The 25,192-nt window shown below is 47.8% G+C and overlaps 1 protein-coding gene across 1 annotated transcript in view; it reads left to right on the top strand.

The window, feature by feature from the left end:
• LOC119970881 (multidrug resistance-associated protein 9-like) overlaps positions 1–25,192 on the top strand; it is a 235,416-nt gene that overhangs the window by 209,847 nt on the left and 377 nt on the right. The window contains exons 23-28 of the mRNA XM_038805989.1: positions 3,691–3,780; positions 3,872–4,061; positions 9,090–9,249; positions 14,865–14,943; positions 18,391–18,504; positions 24,360–24,524. Coding sequence (XP_038661917.1) covers positions 3,691–3,780; positions 3,872–4,061; positions 9,090–9,249; positions 14,865–14,943; positions 18,391–18,504; positions 24,360–24,524 — 798 coding nt within the window. The remainder of the gene's footprint in view (positions 1–3,690; positions 3,781–3,871; positions 4,062–9,089; positions 9,250–14,864; positions 14,944–18,390; positions 18,505–24,359; positions 24,525–25,192) is intronic.

Raw genomic sequence — 25,192 nt, 5'->3', positions numbered from 1 at the left:
CCTTTCGGACACTTTACACACCTATCCTCTACGCCGAAGAATCTGCTCATCCGGGACACTGTCATGTGGGCCCGGTGGACGACCTTAAACTGAATCAGGCTGAGCCTGGCACATATTACAGTCCCATTGACCCTGCTCAGCGTGTCTGCCCAAAGGCCTTTCTCAATCTCCCCTCCCAACTCCTCCCCCCATTTATGCCTCAGCTCCTCGGTCTGCGTCTCCTCCGCCCCCATGAGCTCCTTGTAAATATCCGAGACACTTCCCCCCCCCACCCATCCTCTAGACACTACCCTATCTTGGATCCCCCTTAGTGGCAAGAATGGAAAAGAAGGCATCTGCCTACGCGCAAAGTCCCACACCTGAATATACCGGAATTCATTCCCCCTCGTCAACCCAAACTTGGCCTCCAGTGCCCACAAGCTAGGGAAGCACCCTTCCAAAAACAAATCTCCCATCCACTCAATCCCCGGCCTCCGCCATACCCGAACCCCCCCCCCCCCCCCCCCCCGTCCAACCTCCCTGGGGCAAACTGATGGTTGTCACATATCGGGGACCAAACCGATGCTCCCGTTGCTCCAACGTGCCTCCTCCACTGTCCCCAGATCCGAAGGGCCACCACCACTAAAGGACTGGTGGAGAAGCGCGCTGGCGGGAATGGCAGAGGTGCCATCACCAACGCCCCCAGACTGGTACCCCGCCATGAGGCTGCTTCCACCCGCTCCCAAGTCGACCCCCCCCCACCACCACCCACTTCCATATCATGGCTACGTTAGCCGCCCAATAATATTTGCTGAAATTCGGCAGTGCAAGCCCCCCTTCCCCCTGGTTCCGCTCGAGCATCACCCTCTTCACTCGCAGGGACTTACCCGCCCATATAAAGCCCAAAATGATCTTGCTTACCCTCTTAAAAAAGGAACGTGGAATGAAAATGGGGAGACACTGGAACACGAATAAGAACCTTAGGAGGACCGTCATTTTAACTGTCTGTACTCTCCCAGCTAATGACAGCGGGAGCACATCCCACCTCCGGATCTCCCCTTGCATTTGATCTACCAGCCGGGACAGGTTCAGCTTGTGCAGTCGACCCCATTCCCGCGCCACTTGTATTCCCAGGTACCTGAAACTGTCCCCAACTAACGGAATGGCAGCTCCCTCAGCCGGTCCCCTTGGCCCCTCTCCTAAACTACAAACATTTCACTTTTTGTCATATTCAATTTGTACCCCAAAAACCGGCCGAATTCCCCCAGGGTCACCATGATTCTGTCCATCCCCACTATCAGGTCCGAAACGTACAAAAGAGGTCGTCTGCATACAATGAAACTATGTTCCACCCCTCCCCGAACCAGCCCCTTCCAACTCTCAGAAACCCTCAGAGCAATTGCCAGTGGCTCTATAGCTAGCGCAAACAGCAGTGGGGAGAGGGGGCATCCCTGTCTCGCCCCGGTGCAGTCAAAAATAGTCGTCCTATTTGTCCTCACACTCACCCCCGGGCCTGATATAACAGCCTGACCCAGTCGATGAAACCCACCCCAAATCCAAACCGTCCCAGCACCTCCCATAAGTACTCCCACTCTACCCGGTCAAACACCTTTTTCCCTTTGGGGGCATCATGATCACATTGAGCAATCTTCTTATATTCGCCACCAGTTGCCTACCTTTAACGAACCCTGTTTGATCCTCCCTAATAACACTCGGCACACAATCCTCAATCCTAGTGGCCAAAAGCTTTGCCAGCAGTTTAGCATCCACGTTAAGCAGGGAGATCGGCCTATAGGACCCACACAACTCCGGGTTCTTGTCCCGTTTTAAAATCAAGGAGATAGTAGGCTGCAACATCGTCTGGGGCAGCACACCTCTGTCCCTTGCCTCATTAAAACAATTGACCAGCAGCGGCCCCAATATCCCGGAGAACATTTTATAAAATTCTACCGGGTACCCATCCGGCCCCGGGGCTTTACCTGACTGCATAGCCTTTAAGCCCTCTAATATCTTCTCAACTCTGATCGGGGCGCCCATCCCTTCTACTAGCTCCCTACCCACTTTTGGGAATGTCAGGCTGTCTAAGAAATGTCTCACCCCTCCGGCCCCGTGGGGGGCTCCGAGCTATAGAGTCTGCTATAAAAGTCCTTGAAAACCCTGTTCACACCCGCCGCATCGCCGACCAAGCTACCGCCTCCATCCACCACTTGCCCTCTTCACCGGCCCATTTAGCCCTCTAACGTTCCACATGACCAGCCTAGTTGGGGGGCACCGTGCCCCCCCCCCCCATGCCGGTCAGCCATCCCCTTTCCTGGGTCTGCCCCAGCCCCTGCCCCACGCCTCTGTGGCCCTGCCTCCTGGCAGCGCCCATCCCCGACCTCTTCTCCACTTCTAAAATCAAATCCTTCCCTCATCAGCCGAACAACCCCCCCTCCCAGCAACAACACTCTGTAACCTAACCCCATCCCTAATCTGATTGTATACACCCCCCCCCCCCCCCCCCCCCACCCCCCCCACTGTGCTCCCACAGACTAGCTCACCCAGCTAGCCTGGTGGCCCACAGCTCCGGCACCAGCATGTCTCTCACCTATTGTTGCCTACCTGCCCTCCCCCCACCCATCGAAACCGTCGCCATCATCAACCCAAACTCGACAACCGCCCACTTTAAGAAACAGACACCAACCAAACTCAGTGTAAAGAAAAACAAAGCCAAACTCTCGCCATAATACAGATCAAAATAATACTAATCAAAATAATACAAAGTCAAAAATCCCCACCACCATCCCCCTCACAACACAGAAAACTCACCTCACATAATATAATTGCACTCATTGAGACAGAAGTGAAGTTGGCCGTCAATTAGTGTCACTTAGTGACACCAGGAGGCAGGAGATGTCTGCAGAATGAAAGCAGCAAAGGCAGCTGCCCTCGGAGGACCAACAGCTTACCGGCACGAAAGTGGCCAAATGGAAGGTAAAGCACATGTTCTGGAAGAAGATCCCCCAGCTTCCGAAATTATTCACCATGAAAAACCTTTACCTTCTGCTCATTTTAATCCCAACAGCTGTTTATTAATGTAGAACAGACTGTTTGGGTTTGACTATTTCTACTTTGTAAAATTCCTTTCTTGGCCTGTTAACAAGTTCCTCAAATAACTTAATGGACATTCATCGAACGTTAACAGGTTCCCCGTTCCCAACTCCCACTGTCAGAGACAATAATATGACATGCCACACTCCAGCAATGCAGTTTTTAAATCAAGTCCTACAAGCAATTGAAAATCCCGGCCAACATTTCAGGTCAATAGTGTTTAATTGAGAAAATGTGACAGGTTTAAACAAGTGAAATGGTGGGGGGTGGAAAAAGGGTGGAAAGAGAACAATAGAGGAGATCTGTAAAAAATTGGAAGACAGGATTGATGGATGATAAAAGGCTTGTTGGTACAAGACCAATAGCGCGCGATAAGTAAAAAAGATCTGTCTAGATGAGGCGGGAGTGGCAGAATAATGTAGAGCAAAAACAAAAGTAAAACAAGAATAAAACGGAAATCTGCAAAGGAAATGTAAAAATAAATAGTGGCAGAGAACATGGTCAGAAATTGTTAAGCATAATGCTGAGTCCAAAAGGCTGTAAAGTGTCTTTGTTCCTTGATTGTTCATCGTATATTAACACTATGTACAGTATTGAATTCAAAGTGTTCATTACTTACAGCTGACAGGATTATGCCAACTCTGCACAAGAGTGGGAGTTGAAACAAAAGCCAAATTCATATCTGTAGAACGAATATTGGAATATGTACTGGTAAGCACATCAAGACACACATACATTCTGAATCCTAATTGACTGAAATACTTTTCCTTCACAGTTATTTACAATTATATACTTCTATCAGACGTGTGTTTCAGAAGCCCCATTTCATGTTAAAAATGCAACTGTTTCGAAGGAATGGCCTAATCGTGGTGCAATAGCATTTAAGAATTATCAGATGAAATACAGAGAAAACACTCCAATAGTCCTAAAAGGATTGCATTTAAATATAGAAGCTCAGGAGAAAATCGGAATTGTTGGAAGAACTGGATCAGGTAAGACATTTGAAAACCTGCTTTTGATTATGACAATAGAATACATCAATAAATGAAATAGCAAAATAACTGCCTTGACTAGTCAGAGGTTATAACAAGAGATGCAGTTATGTGGGACACAGTAGTGAATAATTATACTGTAGTCACTGTTCCCATGTGTTCCCAAAAGCCTATGTTGTTTAGGTGGCCCATTTTACTTTCTGGAATTGTTTCAATCATTGTTTGTCTAAAAACACAATGATCTAGAATACATTTTTGGTCATGTTGTAGAAACTCCAAAATAGTTGGGGACTGTAACTTTCCCAACATTAACTGGAACAGCCACAGCACTAGGGGTTTGGATGGAGAGAAATTTGTCGAGTGTATTCAGGAAGAATTCCTCATTCAATATGTGGATGGCCTGACTAGAAAGAGGGCAAAACTTGACCTCCTCTTGGGGAATAAGGACGGGAGGGGACGGAAGAATTAGTGAGAGATCACTTTGGAACCAGTGACCATAAATCCATTAATTTTAAGATAGCTATGGAGAATGATAGTTCTGGCACAAAAGTTAAAATTCTAAATTGGAGCAAGGCCAATTTCGAGGGTATGAGGCGGGAACTTTCAAACGTTGATTGGGGGTGCCTGTTTGCAAACAAGGAGACAGCTAGTAAGTGGGAGACTTTCAAAAATGTGTTAACTAGAGTTCAGGTTGAGCACATTCTTCTAGAGTGAAGGGGAAGGCTGGTAGAAGGAGGGAACCCTGGATGACTCGGGATATTAAGGCCATGGTCAATAGGAAGGAGGCATATGATAAGCATAGGCAGCTGGGATCAAGTGGATCCCTTGAAGAGTATAGGGCTTGTTGGAGTAGAGTTAAGAGAGAAATCAGGAGGGCAAAAAGGGGACATGACAAGATTGTCTTGGCAGATAAGGCAAAGTAAAATCAAAAAAGCTTTTACATATACATAAAGGGTAAACAGGTGACTAGGGAGAGGGTAGGGCCTCTTAAGGATAAACAAGGTCATCTATGTGCAGATCCACAAGGTATGGGAGAATATTTTTCTAAAGGAATATTTCTCATCAGTATTTCCTGTTGAGAAAGGGAATTTGGGAAAATAAAAAGTGATGTCTTGCGGAGTGTACATATTACAGAGAAGGAGGTGCTGGAGGTATTAAAGCGCATCAAGATAGATAAATCTCCCGGACCTGATGAAATTTATCCCAGGCATTGTGGGAAGCTAGAGAGGAAATTGCCGGCCCCCTAGCTGAGATATTTGAATCATCGACAGCCAAAGGAGGGGCGCCAGAAGATTGGAGGGTAACAAATCATGGAATCATAAAATTTACAGTGCAGAAGGATGCCATTCGGCCCATCGAGTCTGCACCGGCCCTTGGAAAGAGCACCCCACTTAAGTCCACACCGCCACGCTATCTCCATGACCCAGTAACCCTACCTAACCTTTTTGGACACGAAGGGCAATTAATCATGGTCAATCCACCAATCTGGACATCTTTGAACACATGGGAAACAGTGATTATAATATAATTATTCCCACATAATTGCATCTCGTTACAACCTCTGACCAGTCAAGGCAGTTATTTTGCTATTTCATGTTGTGCCCTTGTTTAAGAAGGGCTGTAGGGATAAGCCTGGGAACTACAGACCGATCTGTAGTGGGTAAATTGAAGGTATTCTGAGGGACATCCTCAGGCATTTAGATAGGCAAGGGCTAATTAGGGAAAGTCAAGGCCTTTGACAAGGTGTCGCATGATGGATTGTTGCAAAAGGTTAAATCGCACGGAATCCATTGTGAGGTGGCCAATTGGATACAAAATTGGCATGGTGACCGAAGCCAATGGGTGGTTTTGGAGGGTTGTTTTTCAAACTGGAGGCCTGTGACCAGGGGTGTGCCTCAGGGATCGGTGCTGGGTCCACTGTTATTTGTTATATATATGCATGATTTGGATGAGAATGTAGGAGGCATGTTTAGTAAGTTTGCAGATGACACCAAGATTGGGGGCATAGTGGATAGTGAAGAAAGTAACATAAGATTGCAACAAGATCTTGACCAGTTGGGCCAGTGGGCTGACGAAGGGCAGATGGAGATTAATTAGGATAAATGTGAGGTGATGCATTTTCATAGATCAAATCAGGGCAGAACCTACTCAGTTAATGGTTGCTGATTGGGGAGAGTTACAGAACAAAGAGATGTAGGAGTACAGGTTCATAGCTCCTTGAAAGTGGAGTCGCAGGTGGAGAGGGTGGTGAAGAAGGCATTCAATATGCAAGGTTTTATTGGTCAGTATATTGATTACAGAAGTTGGGATGTCTTGTTGAAGTTGTACAAGACATTGGTAAGACCACACATGGAATACTGGGTGGAATTCTCCCATCGGGAGACAAACAGCTGACGCCGAAGTGAAACCCGGAGTGTTTCACTCCGGCGTCGGAGGCCGCTCCTCGCCCCCTATTCTCTCACCCGGGGGGGGGGGGGGGGGCTAGGAGCGGCAGTGCGTGAATTCCACACGCCGGGCCTTGCGCTTGCGTCAAAGCGGCGCGCTGGGAATGACGCGGCTGGCGGCGCCGAAGTGACGTCAGCCGCGCATGCGCAGGTTGGCCGGAGCGAACCCGCGCATGCGCGGTTGCCGTCTTCCCCTCCGCTGCCCCGCAAGACATGGCGGCTTGATCTTGCGGGACGGCGGAGGGAAAACAGTGCATCTTTTAGAGACACCGGCCCGACGATCGGTGGACATACCTTTCACTAAATCCATAGAATCACTGCAGTGCAGAAGGAGGCCATTCAGCTCATCGAGTCTGCACCAACCCTCTAAAAGAGCACTTTACCTGGGCCCACTCCACCGCTCTATCCTCATAACCCGGTGCATTGATTATGGTTGATCCATCTAACTTGCACATTTATGGGCTGTGGGAGTAAAGCGGAGCACCCTGAGGAAACCCATGGAGGCACAGGAGAAAGTGCAAACGCCACGCAGTCAATCAAGACCGGAATCGAATCCAGCTCCTTGGCATTGTGACACAGCTGTGCTAACTACAGTACCACTGTGCCCCTGGTGCGTTGGTCAATATTTAACTCTCACTTCTCGAAAAGGAAACAGGGGCCGGATTCTTCAGAAACCGGTGGGGCACAAAGGAGTGGTGTGAACCACTCCAGCGTCAGGCCACCCCAAATCCTCCGCACCTTCAGGGGCTAGGCCGATGCCGGAGTGGTTTGCACCGCGCCAGCCAGCGTGGAAGGGCATGGTGCCATGCCAACCAGCGCCGAAGGGCCTCTGCCAGCCGGCGTGAGTTGGCGCATGCGCGGGAGCACCAGCGTGTACTGGCGTCACCCCAGCGAATGCGCAGGGGGTTCATCTCCGCGCCAGCTGTTGCAGATTGGTACACCAGCCGGCGTGGAGGAACAGAGTGCCCCCATGGCACAGGCCCACCCGCGGATCGGTGAGCTCCGCTCGCGTGCCAGGCCACCATGGGGGCACCCCCCGGGGCCAGATCCCCCCGCGTCCGCCCCGAGGATCCCGGAGGCTCCCCGCGGAGCCAGGTCCCGCCGGCAAATATCTGTCATAACATATGCCGCCGAAAACAGGCGGTTACTCGGTCCATCGCGGGCCGGAGAATCGCCAAGGGGACCAGGATTCACGCCGCCCCTGGCGATTCTCCAACCCGGCGGTGGGGTCGGAGAATCCCGCCCCAGATAATCTGGTCACTATCACATTGCTATTTGTGGAACTTTATTGTGAACATACGGATTGCTACATTTCCAATATCATAACAGTGACGACACTTCAGCAGTACTTAATTGGCTGTAAAGCATTTGGGATGTTGTGAGGGACACTGTGCAAATCTGAGTTTGTTCTTTCTTTCAGTTATAATATTCCCCAAATCTTGGTTCACAATGCAGTAAAATAACCTCAGTCATTTCAAAGGAATGTTATCAAAGGAGAGATATTAGGGCCCATGACAAAACTGAGGTTTCAAGGAATGTCTTGAAGGAGGTGACATGGTGGCACAGTGGTTAGCACTGCTGCCTCACAACGTTGAAGACCCGGGTCACTCTTGGTGTGGAGTTTGCACATTCTTCCTGTGTCTGCATGGGTATCATCACCACAACTCAAAGATGTGCAGGGCAGGTGGATTGGCCACACTAAATTGTCCCTTTGGAAAAAAAAATTGGGTACTTGTCGTGGTATGACTAGGAGCGCTGCCATTGGTGCAGAGCACCAGTTTCCCATTGGCTCTGGCTGGTCATGTGCCTCTCGGCTGATTGGCTGAGACTAGTCATGTGACTGCTCACCAATTGATCGAGAGGTAAGTAGACCCCGCTTCCAAGGCAGGGTATAAGTACCCAGAGGTCCCGGCGGTCAGCCTTTCACTGTAGTCGACCACCGGGCTAACATTTAGCTGATTAAAGCCTAAGTTTGGACCTTTATCGTGTCTCACGTCCAATTGATGGTACATCAGTACTCTAAATTTATATTTAAACAAAAGGTGGAAAGATAGGAACTGAAACTGGGAGGTTTAGGGAGGGAAATCTGGAGCTTAGGGCCTAGGCAGCTGAGGGCACCTGTTAATGGTGGAGCAATTCAAATCAGAGGTGTTTTAAAGGCCAGAACGAGGTGAGCACAAATTTCTGAGGGTTGTCAGCTGAAGGATATTCCAGAGGTAGCGATGGATGAAGCCCTATGGTTATGAAAGCAAGGGATTTAAAATCGAAGCTTTGCTCCACCAGGAACGAATGTAGGTCGGCAATTATAGGGTGGTGGGTGATTTGAAATGAGTTATAACACAGGCAGCAAAGATTTGGATGACTGAAAGTTTACAGAGGGTAGAAGGCTGGAGGACAGAGAGCTGCCGGCTGGAAAAGTACAGAAGTAACGAAGGCATGGATGAAGGTACCTGTGGAATCTAATGTTGTGATTTTCAGATTATGTCACTAAGGGGCAGTATGTAGATGAAAAAAGAAGCCAACATTCATATCACTTTGATAACATACAAAGAACCTTCCAAAATATTAGCAATTTATGTTGCAGGCAAATCATCACTGAGTGTTGCCTTGTTCAGGCTAGTTGAACCACTCACAGGGACCATCCTGATTGACGACATCGATGTTTGCACTGTTGCTTTGGAAGATCTGCGAAGTAAACTTTCAGTCATTCCACAGGACCCAGTTCTGTTTGCTGGCACAGTGAGGTAGGAACTCTTCATATATTCCACAATTTTTAGCAGATGTTGACAGCATGTCCAGGGCTGGTTTAGCACAGTGGGCTAAAAAGCTGGCTTGTAATGCAGAACAAGACCAGTAGCGCGCGTTCAATTTCCGAACTGGCCTCCCCGAACAGGCGCCTGAATGTGACAACTAGAGGCTTTTCGCAGTAACTTCATTGAAGCCGACTCGTGACAATAAGTGATTATTATTATTATTATTAATACAATATTGTTTTATTTTCAACTTGCTCCATGTTTCCTCTTTTGGAACCTTTCCTGCATACTTCACTTCCCTTAAATGTGCAGACACTTGTTCCCAGGTTTCTATCCTGGAATAGATGGGTTTAGCATTTTGATAACCAAGAAACTGCCTTCTTTAAGATCTTACTTTATCTTGCTTCAATTCCATAGTCATTTATAGAACCAGACTATCGTCTACAAGTTTGCTGACAATACGACCATAGTGGGCCAGATCTCAAATAATGACGAGTCAGAATACAGGAGGGAGATAGAGAACCTAGTGGAATGGTGCTGTGACAACTCTCCCTCAATGCCAGCAAAACTAAAGAGAAGGTCATTGACTTCAGGAAGCAAAGAACTGTACACACCCCTGTCAGCATCAACGGAGCCGAGGTGGAGATGGTTAGCAGTTTCAAATTCCATGGGGTACACATCTCCAAAAATCTGTCCTGGTCCACTCACGTCGACGCTACCACCAAGAAAGCACAACAGCGCCTATACTTCCTCAGGAAACTAAGGAAATTCGGCATGTCCACATTAACTCTTACCAACTTTTACAGATGCAACATGGAAAGCATCCTATCTGGCTGCATCACAGCCTGGTAAGCGACTGCTCAGCCCAGGACCGCAAGAAACTTCAGAGTGTCGTGAACACAGCCCAGTCCATCACACAAACCTGCCTTCCATCCATTGACTCCATCTACACCTCCCGCTGCCTGGGGAAAGTGGGCAGCATAATCAAAGACCCCTCCTACCCGGCTTACTCACTCTTCAAACTTCTTCCATTGGGCAGGAGATACAGAAGTCTGAGAACATGCGCAAACAGACTCAAAACAGCTTCTTCTCCGCTGTTTTTTTTAAATTTTAGAGTACCCAATTATTTTTTTCCAATTAAGGGGCAATTTAGTGTGACCAATCCACCTACTCTGCACATTTTTGGGTTGTGGGGGCGAAACCCACGCAGACACGGGGAGAATGTGCAAACTCCACAAGGACAGTGACCCAGAGCCGGGATCGAACCTGGGACCTCAGTGCCGTGAGGCGGCTGTGCTAACCACTAGGCCACCGTGCTGCCCTCTTCCCCACTGTTAACAGACTTCTAAACGACCCTCTTATGGACTGACTCCTGTATGCTTCATCCAATGCCGATGCTTATGTAATTACATTGTGTACCTTGTGTTGCCCTGTTATGTATTTTCTTTTATTTCCTTTTCTTTTCATGTACTTAATGATCTGTTTTTTTTTTAAATTTACATTACCCAATTATTTTTCCAATTAAGGGGCAATTTAGCGTGGCCAATCAACCTACTCTGCACATTTTTGGGTTGTGGGGGTGAAACCCACGCAGACACGGGGAGAATGTGCAAACTCCACACGGACAGTGACCCAGAGCCGGGATCGAACCTGGGACCTCAGCGCCGTGAGGCGGTTGTGCTAACCACTAGGCCACCGTGCTGCCCCTTAATGATCTGTTGAGCTGCTCACAGAAAAATACTTTTCATTGTACCTTAGTACATGTGACAATAAACAAATCCAGTCCAATCCAAGCCACTCACAGCAGCACAACCAATTGGACCTTTGGTCGTATCTCATCCTATAGCAGAATTTATGACCTACATTTGACACCTTTACGTGAGCTGCAAACCCGCATTCCTGCTATTGTGGTGCACATGGTCCAAGTTAGGAACAAACAAGTAGGAAAATCAGGGACTGTCAAAAATTACCATTAGCCAAGAAAACAGTTGTCATGCAGACATAATTCAATCAACAAAAATGTTCATTAATAAAGCCAGGTACCCTTGCTACTTTTTTGGTAGACAATTCACATGAAATTCTATGTGATTTTGGAATCATTATCAGGCATCAGAATTTTATTTCCCAGAGGAATTCTTCGGAATTAAAAAGTGAGCACCACAAACCTTAATTGAAGCATTAAACAATTAGGTTCAGATCGCTGTGTCACCGCTTCCCTTCCCCTTTTGAAATGAAAGTAGAAATGTTGTAATATTCATATATTCTCATCAAGATTCAAATCCATGAACAGGAATTTATTACAATCAGAGAACATTGAATCAATTTGAAAACTTGCAGCTATTTCCAAAGTATTATCTGCCTGTGCTTGTGTTAAATCTGATAATGTCTCCTTACAGGGGCGAAATTCTCCGACCCCACGCAGGGTCGGAGAATCGGCCGGCAGCGGCGTTAATCCCGCTCCCGCAGGGTTTTTTATTCTCTGACCGGCCAAAAACCGGCGTTGTGCAAATCCCGCCGGCAGCCTCTGAAAACAGCTGGCGCCGGCAGGATGTCATAATATTTTTGTTTCAACAAATCTCCGGCCCGGATGGGCCGAAGTCCCGCCGACGTGGCCACGGGTCACGTCGGCGAAAAACAGAGTAGCTTTAAAACGGCGTCAACCATTGATGATGGTTGACGCCGTTCAGTGTCCGAGGGCAGTTGGGGGGGGGGGGGGGTTGCGGCATTGGGGGTGGGGGGGTTGCGGCATTGGGGGGGGGGTTGCGGCATTGGGGGGGGGTTGCGGCATTGGGGGGGGGTTGCGGCATTGGGGGGGGGGGTTGCGGCATGGGGGGGGGTTGCGGCATTGGGGGGGTTTGCGGCATTGGGGGGAGTTGCGGCATGGGGGGGGTTGCGGCATTGGGGGGGGTTGCGGCATTGGGGGGGGGTTGCGGCATTGGGGGGGTTGCGGCATTGGGGGGGTTGCGGCATTGGGGGGGTAGGGGTGGTGGGGAGGGGGTAGGGGTGGTGGGGAGGGGGTAGGGGTGGTGGGGAGGGGGGTAGGGGTGGTGGGGAGGGGGTAGGGGCGTTGGAGGGGGTAGGGGTGGTGGAGGGGGTAGGGGTGGTGGAGGGGGTAGGGGTGGTGGGGGGGGGTTTGGGGGCAGCGGCGTGCAGCGAGGGGGGGCGACGGATGCCCGGGGCCAACGCACCGTCGCCCCCCCCCTCTGTACGCCGCTGCCCCCTACCCCAACCACCCCCCCTCACCACCCCTACCTCCCTCCAACGCCCCTACCCCCCTCACCACCCCTACCCCCCTCCCCACCACCCCTACCCCCCTCCAACGCCGCCCCCCATCTCTCGCAACGCCGCAACCCCCCACCCTCATCGCCGCAACCCCCCCTCACGCCGCACCCCCCGTCTCAACGCCAGGTCCCCCCCCCCAACGCCGGGTCCCCCCCCCTCAACGCAACGGTACCCACACCCCCCTCCCCCTCCCTCTGAAGGCCGGTACCCACACACCCCCCCTCTCTCCTCCTCCCCCCCTTCCTTCCTCCTCCCCCCTTCCTTCCTCCGTTAGTGGGGGGGGGGGGGAGGGTGCGGCGTTAGTGGGGGGGGGGGTGCGGCGTTGAGAGAGGGGGGGGTACTGGCGTTGAGGGGGGGTTGCGGCGTTGAGAGAGGGGGCGGCGTTGGAGGGGGGTAGGGGTGGTGAGGGGAGGGGCTTGGGGTAGGGGCAGCTGCGTGCAGAGGGGGGGCGGTGCGTTGGCCCCGGGCATCCGTCGCCCCCCTCCTTTGCACGCCGCTGCCCCTACCCCAACCCCCCCTCACCACCCCTACCCCCTTCACCACCCCTACCCTCCTCCAACGACGCTCGCCCCTCAACTCAACGCCGCAAACCCCCCCCCCTCTCCTCTCAACTCAACGCCGCAAACCCCCCCCCCTCTCCTCTCAACTCAACGCCGCAAACCCCCCAACGCCGGGTCTGTCTCTCTCTCTCTCTCTCCCCCCCAAATGCCGGGTCGCTCTTCTCCCCCCCCCCCCCCCCCAATGCAGGGTCGCTCTTCTCCCCCCCCCCCCCCAATGCCGGGTCGCTCTTCTCCCCCCCCCAATGCCGGGTCGCTCTTCTCCCCACCCCCCCCCCCCCCAATGCCGGGTCGCTCTTCTCTCCCCCCCCCCCCCAAATGCTGGGTCGCTCTTCTTCTCCCCCCACCACTGGGTCTCTCTCTCTCCCCACCACACAAACGCCGGGACTCGCCACTTCCGCAGCTGGTGAAACTGACGCCTATCGCGTCAGTCCGCTGCTGGCCCTTCCGGGAACGGAGATTGCCAGCTTAAAAGAAGGCCCGGACGCCGGAGTCATGCGCACCGCTTTTTCCCGCCGGAAATGGGCGTCACGTCGGTCCGCAGAGAATTTCGCCCCAGGGCTGGAAAATGTACCTCATTGGCTGAGGTGGCAGGATGAGTAATTAATAACATGGCCAATATCCTGTCAAATTGGTTTGTTTGAATGTTTTACTGAACTTTAAATCTTGCATTATTTTGTTTCCATTTCTGTAGCATTTAGCATCTTGATAACCAAGAAACTGCCTCCTTTAAAATTTTTGTTATTTTTAAAATTAATTTAGAGTACCCAATTCATGGGCAGAATTCTGCCATAATCGGCAGGGCGGGCAAGTCCGGCGGGAAGGAGTGGCGTAAACCACTCTGGCGTTGGGTCGCCCCAAAGGTGCGCAATCCTCCGCACCTTCAGGGGCTAGGCCAGCCCCGAAGTATTTTGCGCCGCGCTGGACGGCGGGGAAGGGGCTTGGCGCCACACCAACCGGCGCCAAAGGGCCTCCGCGAGTTGGCACATGTGCGGGAGCACCAGCATGTGCTGGCGTCATCGCAGCGCATGCACAGAGGACATTGTCTCCGCACCGGCCATGGCGGACCGCTACAGCTGCCGGTGCGGAAGAATAGAGTGCCACCACGGCACAGGCCGGCCCACGGGTCGGTGGGTCCCGATCGCGGGCCAGGCCACCATGGGGGCATCTCCCGGGGCCACAACCCCCATGCCCCCCCACACCACCCCGAGAACCCCGGAGGCTGCCCGCGCCGCCAGGTCCCGCCGGTAAGGACCTACTCTAATTTACGCCAGTGGGACTGGGAAAAAGTTAGGCCGCCACTCAGCCCGGAGAATCATCGGGGGGGCTGCTGCCTGCGGCCGCCGACCGGCGCGGCACGATTTCCCGCCCCCACCAAATCTCCGGTGCCGGAGAATTCGGCAGCCGGTGGGAGCGTGATCTCCGACCTAGCGGGGGGGGGGGGGGGTTGCTGGAGAATCCCGCCCCATTTTTTCTAATTAAGGGGCAAGTTAGCATGTTCAATCCACCTATCTTGCACATATTACCTTGCACCTACCACCCACCCAAACACAGGGAGAATGTGCAAACTCCACACGGGCAGTGACCCAGAGTCAAGATCGAACCTGGGACCTCAGCGCCGTGAGACTGCAGGGCTAACCACTGCACCACCGTGCTGCCCAGCTGCCTCCTTTAAAATAATAGCACTTTACTTCAGTTCCATAGTCATTTATATCAATATTGACTTGAATTTATCTCCAATTAATTAAATTCTGTACTTTTCCAAAGGTACAACTTAGACCCTTATGGAAATTACAAAGAGGAAACTATTTGGGAAGCTCTCGAAAGGACCTATATGAAAGATATGGTATGCTTAAAACAATTCACACTATGCTCATAAATATTAATAAATCAGGTGATTATACTCCTGTGGTCTTTTATAGAGCATGGATAATTATTTACGTTGTACTTTTAGCAACTACTTTAGAACATTACATTGTTTTTGTAATGTCTAGTTGCACAAAAAACAGTTTTCCATAATCACAGCAGCTGTTGTTTTCTAGATTATTTCAGCAAGAATTCCAGATCATGGTGGGAATGTTCCAGCCGTTTGTTGGCAGTGAGATTCTCTGATGGGAACGCTTTTCCCTGGCTGCAGGTCACTCATGTTCAACAACTCACCATTTCACCTTGAAGCTGCCCTCTAAAGTCCACACTCTTTTAGCATCTGTAGCTGATAGCCTGAAGTGTGTGGTCAAGTGATGATATTTCATTATCTTCAGTCTATTTATCTTGCACTTCACTTGCCCATACCACTGAAAGGAGAAATGTAAAACAGTACGGTCGTGGGAAGGGGTGGGGGATAGCATGAGGTGCAAACTTAGAACTCCTGCAGCTTGGAAATCAGAAGTGATTGTGTGCAGGGAGGGAAATAGGATTTAAGAGGGAGGATTAGGTAAGTGCATACCATCATCTTTGATCCTTTTGACCCACCCCAGTGATGGCCAGCACCAACTCCTCCATTGAGATGAGGACATAGACCTATGCTACCCTAGCTGGTTAGCAGATATTGCCTTTGACTGTGCTGCAAGAGAGAGGGAAATGTATCAGTAAGTATTGTTCAACCTGTTCAGTTGATTTGGATGTCATGAATAGTTATGTGCAAGTGGGGAGATAGGAGATACAAGGCTTTTTTTTGTTAATTATTTTACAGAATGTGGGCATCACTGACTAGGCCAGAATTTATTGCCCATCCCTAATTACCCTTAGGAAGATGGTAATGAACCACCTGCTTGAACCGTTGCAGTCCATAGAACATAGAACATAGAACAGTACAGCACAGAACAGGCCCTTCGGCCCTCAATGTTGTGCCGAGCAATGATCACCCTACTCAAACCCACGTACCCACCCTATACCCATAACCCAACAACCCCCCCCTTAACCTTTTAAGGACACTACGGGCAATTTAGCATGGCCAATACACCTAACCCGCACATCTTTGGACTGTGGGAGGAAACCGGAGCACCCGGAGGAAACCCACGCACACACGGGGAGGACGTGCAGACTCCGCACAGACAGTGTCCCAGCCGGGAGTCGAACCTGGGACCCTGGAGCTGTGAAGCATTTATGCTAACCACCATGCTACCGTGCTGTACCATGTGGTGTAGGTACACCTACTGTACTGTTAGGAAGAGGTTTCCAGGATTTTGACCCAGTGACATTGAAGTTCCAAATATAGCAAAGACAGTATAACTCCAAGTCAGAATGATGAGTGGCTTGGAGTGGAACTTCCAGGTCATGGTATTCCCATGCCCTTGTCCTTCTAGGTGGCAGAGGTCTTGGGTTTAAAAGGTGGTGTTGAAGGAGCCTTGGTGAGTTGCTGCAGTGCATTGGTGGTGGATGGGGTATCAATCAAGTGGGATAAATGGTAAATGTGTGTGAAGAGGGGAAGCTGTGAATGCTCGCTACGAGTTGTGAATGAAGGAAATTGGTGAGTGAGAGATGAGGGTGAGGTGCTGTGAACAGTGGGTGAGGCAATGGCACAGCTGTTGGAATCCAGAAGATGCAATGACTGACCACGATATCTTGTGAGGTAATAAAACTTCTTTTGTCACAACATCTAAATCCTCAGGACTACCCTGCTGTCAGTGACCCGTATGGATGTCTGCTATCATGCCTTCTCAAGAGTTTGCCCGGAAAAACTCCTGGACCTTTGTGGACGGAGGGCCTCTCTTCTGTTGATCTCCTGCACCATGGCCTCCAGTACTGCATTGGAGGAGCTTGATGTCCACTGCGTTATGCTATTTTTGTGTCTTTTCAAGGTCAAAATCACTTACATAGAACATAGAACAGTACAGAACAGTACAGCACAGTACAGCCCCTTCGGCCCACGATGTTGTGCCGACCACTTATCCTAATCTAAGATCAACCTACCTGTGTGATGAATTCCATCAACTCCTTGAGCCAAAATGCACCTTCCCTTTAAAAGGTGCAGGCTTGCTTTAGCCAGCTCAGGTTAGCTTGAACTCATATGAGTCGCTCAGGATTTAGAATGGCCAAATCAGAAAACAGTAATTCAACGTTGCACTTAATGCCAGTTGCACCCTTCAATGAGCAAGCAGCATGAATTCTCAATCCCAAAGCTCACTTTTATGTCTTATTCAACATACATTCCTCCACTGACTTCAGTTCATAGTACGTCGGATGTTATTTTATAATCTAGTCACAATCCGAACAGTTTGCATAGGATTATGCATTAAATTTACTTTGTGATGGGATACTGACTTTGTTACACCTTAAATTTGTTTTCTTTGACTCAAAGCAAAGGCTTGTCCTGTAGCAAGAATGAGCCCTAAAATAATAACAATTATGAAATATGTAACACTCAGGACTGAATTACATTTTTAAAATAAATTTAGTGACCCAATTATTTTTTTCCAATTGAGGGGCAATTTAACGTGGCTAATCCACCTACTCTGCACATCTTTGGGTTGTGCGGGCGAAACCCAGGCAGACACGGGGAGAATGTGCAAACTCCACACGGACAGTCACCCGGCGCCGGGATCGAACCCAGGTCCTCAGCGGAGTAGGCAGCAATGCTAACCACAAGGACTGAATTTCATGATGAATTTTGAAGTCCTGCTGCCAAAGCCAGAAGTGGGATGCGAACCTGTTCCCGTGGCTGCAGGATCCAAGGGCAGTATTTGCCGATGGCAGTGAATTAAGAGGCCCCTCCAGGGTTGTGCACAGGGGCACTGTTGCCATTAGGGAGGGACCATTGTCATAAGGGAAGCCTATCATGGACTGTGGAATTCCCATGAAGGAGGGCCCTACCACCCCCCTCCTACCGCTCTCAGGAACCTCTTGGTAGGCCGCCAAGTTTACTTGATGGTGTCCCCTCCTGATGTGGAAAGATTAGTCATGTGAGAGAAGAAGTGATCCTTAATTGACCACTTAAGTGGTTTAATACCGAGGGCAGCTTGCTGCAAAATCCCTCCCACTGGCAATATGCCATGGAAGCGGGAAGACATGGGGCTCCCTTTCTGATACTTTCCTCTGTCACATTGCCAGCCCTCCTGCCTCCCAGTCCAACACCAAAGGGCTGTGAAATTGCAGCCCGAAGGTTCTGAAACATCTATTTAACTATTTAGATCACCACAATCGTGATAACCAACAAAGGCATTGGTTAAATTCTCGTGCACTGGTTAAAGATTCTGGTTAACGATTCTAGTTAAAGATTGTTTTCAATTTTTATGTGGGAGAATCAGAACAACTATTATCTGGTTCATTGTGAAAAAATGATTCTATTTTGAAGATTTCAAAACTTCCAAAGAAACTGGAGTCAGAGGTGATTGAAAACGGGGAAAACTTTTCTGTCGGAGAGCGTCAGTTGCTTTGCATGGCAAGAGCGCTTCTGAGAAACTCAAAGGTAAGAAAAAGAAGCTTGAAGGTAGGCTTTAATGAAAGGGTGAAATGCATTAAAAGACTAACCAGATGTTATCAGAAATATCTTAAAGTGGACAGTTGCTGAAAACAGATCAGTTACATTAATCTGGAATTATTATTTTTGACCTAGAACATTGAGTAAATCAAAGCACCGACACATGCAGTGTGGGTAGTTTTAACCCTGTAAAGGCAAAACAAAACTGAAAAGAAGGACATTCCACATATTGAAAAACTTATTACAAATCTTAAAACTGCTTCCTCAAGTACTTATTGAAATACAAACAGAAAATGCTGGATAAACCCAATGGGTTTTCTCATTGAATGCACCCCTCGCCACCATCCCACCAGCCAAAAAATCCCGGCCAATGTTTTGGATCGAAATGATCCTTCTACATTTTGTACTGAACTAAGGTCACTGTTATGTAGATAAACTAAGCTGTAAAAATTAAATTAAACAAACTTGAGTGTTTTCTGGTATAAAAACCAAGCTCTTCTAACTGGTAAAATAAATCAGTGGATTGATGGGGATCAGCGTGATCAGTTATCGTACTAATTTCCATTTTCTGTAAACATTGTGACCTTTCATCTTTCTTCCTCACCATGCCCAGCCTGGCTAGCTTACTGCACTGTTTGCCTCTATCACAACAGAATTTCTACATTAAAATAACTCATTCTTAAATATCAGGAAGCGGAGATAGTTTTCAGTGATCTATCTTTGTATTGTTGGATGTTATAAATAAGGGACAGGACTTTCTGACCACCCCTAGCCCAAGATTGGAATCCCACCTGAGATGGACCTTTAACTGGTCCATTAAATTTTCCGTCCAGCCTGGAAAATATACCCCAAAGTATAGATTTAAGTGGGTTTAATTTAGTGTTTTTGTATAAAAAAGGGCAAAACTCTAGTTAGATTCATGTTAAACAAAGGTGTTTGCATGTATGGGTATTGTATGGTTTCATTTTAAACTGTATCTCAATTGTGCTCAGAGAGTTTACAGTGTGAAAGTTAAAGAATAAGAAAAAATAAAATTTTGCTTAGCCACCAAAAGCCACTTCAGGAAGGAAAGATCTTGTCATTGTGTTGAACTGAAATCAAGCTGGATAGGGCCAGACCACGAAAGAGAAGGTAGCTCTCAAAGCTCTGCAAGAAGAAGGAAAGCCATTAAAGGAATAATGAATAAGAAACCAAAGTTAGTTCTAGAAATTAGTTACTGAAAAGAGAGGTTTCCATGAAGATTGAAGTCAAAAGGAAAAATGAAACTGGAATTTGAGCAGGATACAGTTCACTCAAGCTAAAGCCAGAGCTGAATGTGCAGACCTGGGTGAAATTGGCGAGTGAAAAAACAAACATCTGAAGCATTTGTAAAGTTGGTGCATTATTTCCTATATTTGAAACTTTGGTATTCTGTTGGGGACTGAGTACTTGAAAGGATGGATGGAAACTTGAATGCATGTGGCAATTCAAGACAAAAGAAAATCCTGGAGGTGGATCCTTGCTGAAAATAACTGAGCGAAAGCATTGTTTGTAAGAAGATTCTAAAGCCTGTCTTTTGAGACTGGCATTTGGAAACCTTCGTGTGACGATCAACTGAGGGCAAATTTAAGGAGAAATCCACAGAACTCAGATTGGTTTCAGAGTGGGGAGTTGTCTGACCACAGTTAGCCTGTTAGCTTATGGGGATTGTCTGTTTACTAAGAACATTATAGTATAAGATACATTTTGTAACCTTTGTCATCCTTAAGGTCTGTGTACATCTGTGAAGATAAGGGGGAGTGAAAAAGTATTGTAGTCAAACTTTCATGTTTAATGATTTTTTTGGGTTTTTAAAAGCTAATTGGCAATCCTGTGACTCTGTTAATCCACATTTTGTAAAACAAATCTCTACAAGTTACAGGGTTCCATTCTGGGACCTTCCTGTCTTCCTAAACAGTAGTAACATCAACTGGGAGCATAAGACCATAAGATCCCCTTATTAAGCAAGAACCTATCTATCTCTGTCTTAAAGACACTCAGCGATTTGGCCTCCACAGCCTTCTGCGGCAAAGAGTTCCACAGATTCACCACCCTCTAGCTGAAAATATTCCTCCTCATCTCTGGTTTAAAGGATCGTCCCTTTAGTCTGAGATGGTGTCCTCTGGTTCTAGTTTTTCCTACAAGTCGATTGAGTGAACATGGAGAGAAACATCCCCTCCACGTCCACTCTATCCAGGCCTCACAGTATCCTGTAAGTTTCAATAAGATCCCCCCCTCCTCCTTCTAAACTCCAACGAGTACAGACCCAGAGCTCTCAACCGTTCCTCATACCACAAGCTGTTCATTCCAGGGATCATTCTTGTGAACCTCCTCTGGACCCTTTACAAGGCCACCACATTCTTCCTTAGATACGGGGCCCAAAACTGCTCACAATACTCCAAATGGGGTCTGACCAGAGCCTTATGCAGCCTCAGAAGTACATCCCTGGTTTTGTATTTTAGCCCTCTTGACATGAATGCTAACATTGCATTTGTCTTCTTAACTGCTGACTGACCCTGCCCATTAACCTTAAGAGAATCGTGAACAAGGACTCCCAAGTCCCTTTGTACTTCTGATTTCCTAAGCATTTCCCCATTTAGAAAATAGTCAATGCCTAAATTCCTCCTTCCAAAGTGCATAACCTCACACTTTTCCACATTGTATTTCATTTGCCACTTTGTTGCCCACTCCCCTAGCTTGTCCAAATGCTTCTGAAGCCCCCTTGCTTCCTCAATACTACCTGTCCCTCTACAGATCTTTGTATCATTTGCAAACTTAGCAACAGTGCCTTTAGTTCCTTCTTCCAGATCATTAATGTATATTGTGAAAAGTTGTGGTCCCAGAACAGACACCTGAGGCACACCACTAGTCACCGGCTGTCATCCTGAAAAAGACCCCTTTATCCCCACTCTCTGCGTTCTGCCAGTCAGCCAATCCTCTATCCATGCCAGGATCTTACCCTTAACATCATGGGCTTTTAACGTCTTTAACAGTCCCCTATGCGGCACCTTGTCAAATGCCTTCTGGAAATCTAAATAAATCATGTCCACGGGTTCTACTTTGTCTAACTTCCTTGTTACCTCCTCAAAGAACTCTAACATATTTGTCAGACACAACTTCCCTTTGACAAAGTCCTATTTTACCATGCACTTCCAAGTACTTTGCAATCTCATCTTTAATAACAGACTCTAAAATCTTACCAATGACCGAAGTCAGGCAAACTGGACGATAATTTCCCGTCTTCTGCCTCCCTCCCTTCTTAAACAGTGGTGTTACATTAGCCACTTTCCAGTCCTCTGGTGCCCTTCCTGGCTCCAGTGATTCCTGAAAGGTCATCATCAATGCCTCCACAATTTCCTCAGCTATCTCTTTTAGGACCTTGGGGTGTAGTCCATCCAGATCAGGTGACTTATCCACCTTCAGACCTTTCAGTTTGCCCAGAACTTCTCCTTAGTAATGGTAACTGCACTCACCTCTGCCCCCTGGTTCTCCTGGAGCTCTGGCATCCCACTGGTGTCTTCCACTGTGAAGATTGATGCAAAGTAACTATTCAGTTTCTCTGCCATTACTTTGTTTCCTATTATTGCTTCTCCAGCCACATTTTCCAGTGGTCCAATGTCTATTTTTACCTCTCTCTTACCTTTTATATATTGAAAAATCCTCTTCCTATCTTCCTTTATATTACTATCTAGCTTGCACTCATACTTCATCTTCTCCCCCCTTATTGCTTTTTTAGTTGTCCTTTGCTCGATTTTAAAGGCTTCCCAATCCTCTGGCTTCCCACTAATCCTCGCCACTCTGTATGCGTTTTCTTTAGCTTTTATGCTGTCCTTGACATCCCTCGTCAGCCATGGATGCCTTCTCCTCCCCTTAGCATGTTTCCTCCTCCTTGGGATGAATTTCTGTTGTGTCTCCCGAATAACCCCCAAAAACACCTGCCATTGCTGTTCCACTGTCTTCCCTGCTAGGCTCCTTCTCCAATCAACTCTGGCCAGCACCTCTCTCATGTCTTTGTAGTTACCCTTATTTAATTGTAATACCGTTACATCTGATTGCAGCTTCTCCCTTTCAAACTGCATGGTAAATGTAGGGTAAATTCCCTAAGGGTTCCTTCACCTTAAGTTCCCTAATCAAGTCGGCCTCATTACACATCACCAAATCCAGAATTGCCTGTTCTCCAGTAGGCTCTGTCACAAACTGCTCCAAAAAAAATCTTTTAGACATTCCATAAATTCCTTTTCTTGGGATCCACTACCAACTTGATTTTCCCAGTCCACCTGCATATTGAAGTTGCCCCATCATTATTGTAATATTGCCTTTCTTACATGCATTTTCTATCTCCTGATTTAATTTCTTCCCCACATCCTGACTACTGCTGGGGACCCATCGGGGTCTTTTTACCTTTGCGATCCTCAACTCTACCCACAGAGATTCTATGCCTTCTGATCCTATATTGCTCCTTGCTATCGATTTAACTTAATTCCTTACTAACAATGCAACCCTGCCCCCTTTGCCCAACTGCCTGTCCTTTCGATAGGACATATTATATCCTTGGATATTTAGATCCCAGCCTTATCCCCTTGCAGCCACGTCTCTGTGATGCCCACAAAATGGTACCGGCCAATGTCATTGCGCGCAACAGGCTCATTTACCTTGTTCCGTATACTGGCCTCATTTAGGTACAAGACCCTGAATCCTGCATTGACCACCTCCCTTTCCACACTCTCCTCAGTCACTGTACCCTGTACTGTGGCCCTTTTTGATTTTTGACTGTGGCTTCTCTGCCTTACACTTTCCCCTTAATGTTTTTTGTTGCTGGCCCCGTTTTACTTCCCTCCGTCTTCCTGCATCCCCCCCCCCCAGAATGTCCTGCAGCCGCTCCATGACATCCTTGACCCTTGCACCTGGGAGGCAACATAGCATCCTGGAGTCTTGATTGCATTCGCAGAACTGCCTGTCTATTCCCCTTACGATTGAGTTCCCTATCAATATAGCCCTTCCATTCTTCATTCTGCCCTCCTACGCAGCAGATCCAGCCACGGTGCCATGAACCTGGTTACTGCTGCCTTCCCCTGGAGAACCATCTCCCCCAACAGTATCCAAATCAATAAATCTGTTTTGCATGGAGATGACCGCAGGGGCAGCTGCACTGTCTTCCTACTCTTGCTCTGTCCTTTGGTCACGCATTTTCTATCTCTCTCAGTAATTTTCACCTGCGGTGTGACCAACATGCTAAACGTGCTATCCACAATGTCCTCAGCATCACAGATGCTCCAAAGTGGGTCCATCTGCAGCTCCAGAGTCGTCAATCGGTCTAACAGGAACTGCAGCTGGCACACTTCTTACAGGTGAAGGAGTCAGGGTCAGTGAACGTGTCCCTGAACTCCCACATCGCACACAAAGATCATGACAAGGGTCTAGGATCTCCTGCCATGTATTAAATCTTAGGTTAACTTATACAACTACAATGCCAAAAAAACAAAAGAAAAACAACGACAAAAAAAAGACTAATGAAAAGAAAAACTACTTACCAGTCACAAGCGAGGACCAGCGGTAATCCTGATAATTATTACTTTAGGTAGCAGCACAATACAAATGGACCAGCGGGTCCTCGCTTGGCCAATCAAATCACAGGCCTCCTGTGACATCACTCTTCAGTCTCGCCCCTCTCTCCGTGTTCTTTATTGAAATCTCGCCCCTCTCTCCGCGCTCTTAGTATTCTCTTTCATTCTCAAGTAGTTGAAGAAGTGTTATGCAAATGAAAATTCTTTCTTCCTACTGAAGAAATTCTCTATGATTAATTTGCTGTATTGTTACTCCATTAGATTATAGTTTTAGATGAAGCCACAGCATCCATTGATTCAGAAACAGATTCATTGATTCAACAGACCATCAGAGAAGAGTTTAAACACTGCACGATGCTGACCATTGCACATCGAATAAACACAGTACTGGAATGTGACAGAATTCTAGTTATGGATAATGGAAAGGTAAGCAATGCCCTGTACAACATTGCACAAATTCCCTGTACGTTTTTGGACACGATTAGTATGTTTCTGCTGACATTACCAACAGACACTCAGCTTCTGGACAATTGAAACAGCTATATATTTAATCACTTGACCATTAGACAGAAACCATTGCAATTATTATTTTTATAGACAGTTATTGAATTAGAAAAAAAAATCCAAGAGTCAGATACTTGTAAGGTTTTAACTTGTTCATCCCATTGTCACAATGACTTACCAGCAGGTCCTCGCTTGGCCAATCAAATCACAGACCTCCTGTGACATCACTCTTCAATCTCGCCCCTCTCTCCGCGCTCTTTATGGAAGTCTCGCCCCTCTCTCTCCATAACAGTGTGTATAAATCCTGGTAATTATTACTTTAGGTAGCAGCACAGTACAAATGGAATCACTAGAACATACTGATGGAGTCACTAATCTGATGATTATAAAATATTAGTGGGTATAAGCTTAACCTCTAACTGTATGACTAGGAATAGCAATGTGATATGATGGTGATCGTGTATTCCCTCCCCCATTAGATAGGCAAAGCCCATCTTTACTACAATGCTAAAATTCACAACTCTGTTTGAAACAACATTATTCATTATTGCCAGCATGAATATACAACCTACTGTTTTTCATTAGTCTGC

Source organism: Scyliorhinus canicula, chromosome 9 (assembly GCF_902713615.1).
Source record: "Scyliorhinus canicula chromosome 9, sScyCan1.1, whole genome shotgun sequence".
NCBI lineage: Eukaryota > Metazoa > Chordata > Chondrichthyes > Carcharhiniformes > Scyliorhinidae > Scyliorhinus > Scyliorhinus canicula.
Note: the sequence above shows the minus strand (reverse complement) of the source record. Positions and strands in the feature narration are given on the sequence as shown.